The sequence below is a fragment of the Arachis ipaensis genome, chromosome B04 (genome assembly GCF_000816755.2).
Source record: "Arachis ipaensis cultivar K30076 chromosome B04, Araip1.1, whole genome shotgun sequence".
Taxonomy (NCBI): Eukaryota; Viridiplantae; Streptophyta; class Magnoliopsida; order Fabales; family Fabaceae; genus Arachis; species Arachis ipaensis.
In genome coordinates, this window is record NC_029788.2 from 893408 (window position 1) to 897735 (window position 4328).

Consider the following 4328-nt stretch of genomic DNA (forward strand, 5'->3'; position numbering starts at 1 on the left):
GGTTTTTTTTTTTTTTTTTATCTTTATATCAATGTTTCACAAATTATTTATTAAATTACCGCCCTTTTAAAACATATTATCCAGTTATCACTCTTTTTTCAGAGTGGCAACTGTTTTTGGAAAATTCTCTGGTGCTGAGACATAAATTTCTCTGCATATGTTGATAAAACGTGTCACGCTAGAATGCGCCGTTGATGAGTGAGCCGCTGCCCGATAGCTAGAGCATATATTTGGAGCGTTCTGACTGAGGTCCCACGCTTTAGAAGAGATGTGACGTACGTTTGGTTAAAACATTCCATTAACTAATACTAATCAATTTATGTTAACAAAGTAATTGTAATGTTTATTTATAGCAATATGGACCTGGACACCAATATAAATAACTGGGCCATGGAAAGGAGGTTGGACTAGATAAATTTTTTTTGTCTGTTTTGCATGAAGGAAAGATATGAATGAAATTGTTGAGAAATCTTGTTAAGAAGACTAGACCTAGGCCTGAACATGGAAAAAATAACTGCAAACAAAAAATAAGGCCTACATAGTGTGAAGTAAGAAGTTAAGTTGAGTTTGTTAACCGATGCAACTGGGACATTACGGCCTAGGGTAGTGAATACGTTTTGTATGAGGAATAGAGGAGAAATTAGGTAGCTGTTACGGTAGTCTGAAAATTTAAAACTCCATGAGATGTAAATTTAAAACGGAAATTTGAATAAAAATTTATTTTTAGTCTTTTTATTAACTTATTTAAAATAGCATAATTGTTTTATATTATGTACCGTTGTTTTTTGTTTAGTCACTATACATCACCTGATCTCTATGCAATGTTAACGGTAAGAATTGGTTCGACCGAAAAATTAATGAAGTGGATTCCTAATCGATGCGGTTCAATTTTTCATTCGGTTAAGAATAATATCCAATCAAAATTGAAAATCGTTCAAAATTAGTAAAAACTGGTTTAAGCGAACTGTTGAAGATAGAATTCTAAGATTCATTAACTTGTGGTTCAAACGTAAGACTTCTTTGTGCCTAAATGCTCTCGTCGTCACTAATAAACTATATCGTTCCTTATTATTTTAAATGCTAATGTTTAATTATATAGTAAAAACGTATAATAATTCTTTTTAAATATTATTTTAATTTTATACTCACTTATATTTAAATTAAGTATTTTTTTATTAGTCATGATTATTATTATAAATGTAATTAAATGTATAAATAGAAAAAAATCAAATTTTTAATTATATAGTAAACAGTAAAAATGTACACTAATTTTTTTAGATATTATTTTAATTTTATACTCACTTATATTTAAGTTAATTATATTTTTTATTATTCATAATTATTAATATAAATGTAATTAAATATGTATAAATTAAAAAGATCAAATATTTTTTTTAATTACAACATAATTATTTTTTTTATGATTATATGATATTTATTAATATTATTTTTCAATAAATACATATAGTATATAATAATATAATAAATATAAACTAATGAGTTAGTTAGTAAAAAAATATTTATTTTAATATAAAAATAAAATAAAAAATGTTTTTTTATAAAAAAAATTAGAATTTTATATACTTATTCAGTAATAACCAAATTATAAATTGTTGATTAAAATTTGTTGAAATTTGAGTATGATTAAAATTTGTTTAAAATATTAGTAACCGAAAAATTTGAGTATGCAACGCGCCTACTGTGGTCGCTGCAAGTTCCACCTTCTAGAAAGAATCTCTAAATGTCTCAACCCTAAGACTCCATCGAAAATTGGGTGTTCTTTTTTTTTTCCTTTGTCGCCTCTAGACTCCATAGTGAAAGAGAAATAGAAACTCATTACTACTCCTAATATAATATCCAATGCTATTATTATAAGTAATGCCCGTTTCAACCCATGCAATGATTACTCTTATTATTTTTGAATTTTCTGTTTCTTTCGAGGCCTAAAACCTATATCCAAGGGCGAAGCTTAGTATATATGAAGGGGCAATGACCCCTCCCAAATAAATAAATTTTATTTATAAAGTTCTCTAAATTTATAATTTGGCCCCTCCCCAATTTTATTTTTTGTTCTCTATTTAATTATATTTTGCATGTTAGCCCCCTCCTAAAAGGGGTTCGAGCTTCGCCCCTGCCTATATCATTGACACACTTCTAAAAGAGGGCCGCAACTTCATACTAACAAGGCCCAATAACATAATTACAATTATGTTTTGAGAATTAATCTAATTTTATTACCCTACAACTCTTGTAGCCTTTGCTTTTGGAGTTTGGACAGAATTTGTTTCCTTATAGTTTCCAAGATCTCACATGCATCGTTTCCACATTTTACCAGCATTTTTCTTCACCTACTGAAAGAATCTTCCATAAGCACCATAGTATTTTTCACTATTTTTTTATGCTTCTAACTAGGATGCGTTGAACCAGATGGCACATTTATCGCTAAACAAAATGACACTTTCCGTGTAAAAGGTGCTGATGGAATAAGCGAGTTCCATGTGAAAGATGCTAAAGAAAAAGATGCTTTCAATATTGAAAACACATCCTTTAAAGACACTTTTGTTGACATAGAATATTAGTAATAAATATTTAAATAAAGATGAAATATATTTATTATTATTGTTCTAAAAACCAAATCAGATTGGCTAGTTCAATCGGGTTAATCGAGAATTAGTCATCTGGCTGATTCGGTTGACTCCAAAAACTAATCTGCGAAAAATCAGTAAAAAAGTCGGTCAAATTCGTGGTTAACTAATGAACCGGCCAAATGGGCCGGGTTTTTATAACTTCCGGTTTTTTAAAAATGTCCAAATAAAAACACCCCATTACCCAGCCCACCCACTAAACCCGCCCGGCCTGCCCCCCTTTTCTCTCGCGCGCTCTCTCACGCACACTAAGACCATTGTCTCTAACTATGTAACTATAGGTGCGCTCTCTTCTGGTAAACTGTCTTTTGATTGTCTTAGGAGAATTAAGAACTATATTTCGGTACGTTGTTACTGATTATGGTGACTATTTGTTAGGTTGTTTAAGGATTAGAAGCAAATTTTCGTTTTGTGTCCGATGTTAATATTAATTGGTCTTACTTTGAGGTAGAAAATGTGTATGTTATTGGTGTTGTTTAATCTAAGTTAACTGTCTCTTTTATTAATTTTTACGTAAATTGTGTCAAGAATTTTAATATTCCTTTTTCCTTACATAGTCGTTTTTGTTAAAAAAAAGGTACATTAATATTGAATATGATTATTACTATTAATAAATAATTTGTTCATAACATTTCTAAAGAAATATGTTTTTTTTTTTTCTTTTTCTTTTCCTCTCGACTTTTCGTTTTAGTTTAGTTGAGATAGTCGAAACAATCGATAAAAGACAGTTAAAAAACATTTCTTTTATATTTCGAACTCTCTGTAACTAAAACTTATTTTCGTTTTCTAGTATTTTCCTTTAATTACTATCTTAATTTGCGTTATATGGGACAAGGAGTTGAAGGTCGGTTTAGTCAGGGGCTTAAACGGTAAGGGGACAAGAAGTGTCTGGTTATCTTGAGGAGTGTTTTGAGTACTTTTCAACCACAACCTTAACTTTTAAAGAAATGGCTTCTTATTAGGAAGTCCTTGTAGACTTAGCGTAGCTTCATCCACGCCGTAACCACCGATACCGTTTAGCCCTTGTTACGTGATCGCCCATAACTTCCGCCTGCCGCACTTTCTCGCGTCGCCGCTGTTTACGCTCCTCTTCGTAGCGGCACCTTCCTCTTCCACAACGGACAACCCGAACTTCCCCTTAACAACCCCTATTTCCTGGAGATTGCTTTTTCCAAATTTATTTTTTATGTTTATGTTTAAGTTTATAATGTTTTACCTTTCTTCTTCTTCTCTTTACGCATAGCAACAACTAACCTCTTCTTAGCCTTCACCGAAACGAATGCCGCCGCTCTCTCCTTCTCTTCAATGCCGTTCCCTCTTTCCTTTCACTCGACCCTGTCTCTCCTCTAGCTTCTGTCTCCGAACTGTGCGCGTGCGCTCTCTCTCCCCCCGAGCTGCTGCTCCTGTCTCTGTGTTGAAGTCCCACCGGCTGCTGCTACTCCTGTCTCCGCCGCTGCGGTTGTCGTCGAGGTTCATCTGGACCGCTGCGCTCCTCTTCCCTAGGTCCTCTTCTCCTAGCGGCTGCGGCCCAGACCTGCGACCGACTCCTCTTCTGAAGCAGCCGCTGCCGCCGCGACCCGTGACCCGCGACCGACGACGACAACCGACCCTCTCTCTTTCCGACGACCCCAAGGCACCTCGACTCTCTCTCTCTCTCTCTCCCCGATCCCAAGGTAGAAGGTA

The 4328-nt window shown here is 33.7% G+C and overlaps 1 protein-coding gene across 1 annotated transcript in view; it reads left to right on the forward strand.

Annotated features, from left to right (window-relative positions):
* The window catches only part of LOC107635830, a 7327-nt gene continuing 6923 nt past the window's right edge, over nt 3925–4328 (forward strand). Inside the window, exon 1 of the mRNA XM_016339392.2 lies at nt 3925–4325. Within this exon, the coding sequence (XP_016194878.1) occupies nt 3925–4325 (401 nt within the window). The remainder of the gene's footprint in view (nt 4326–4328) is intronic.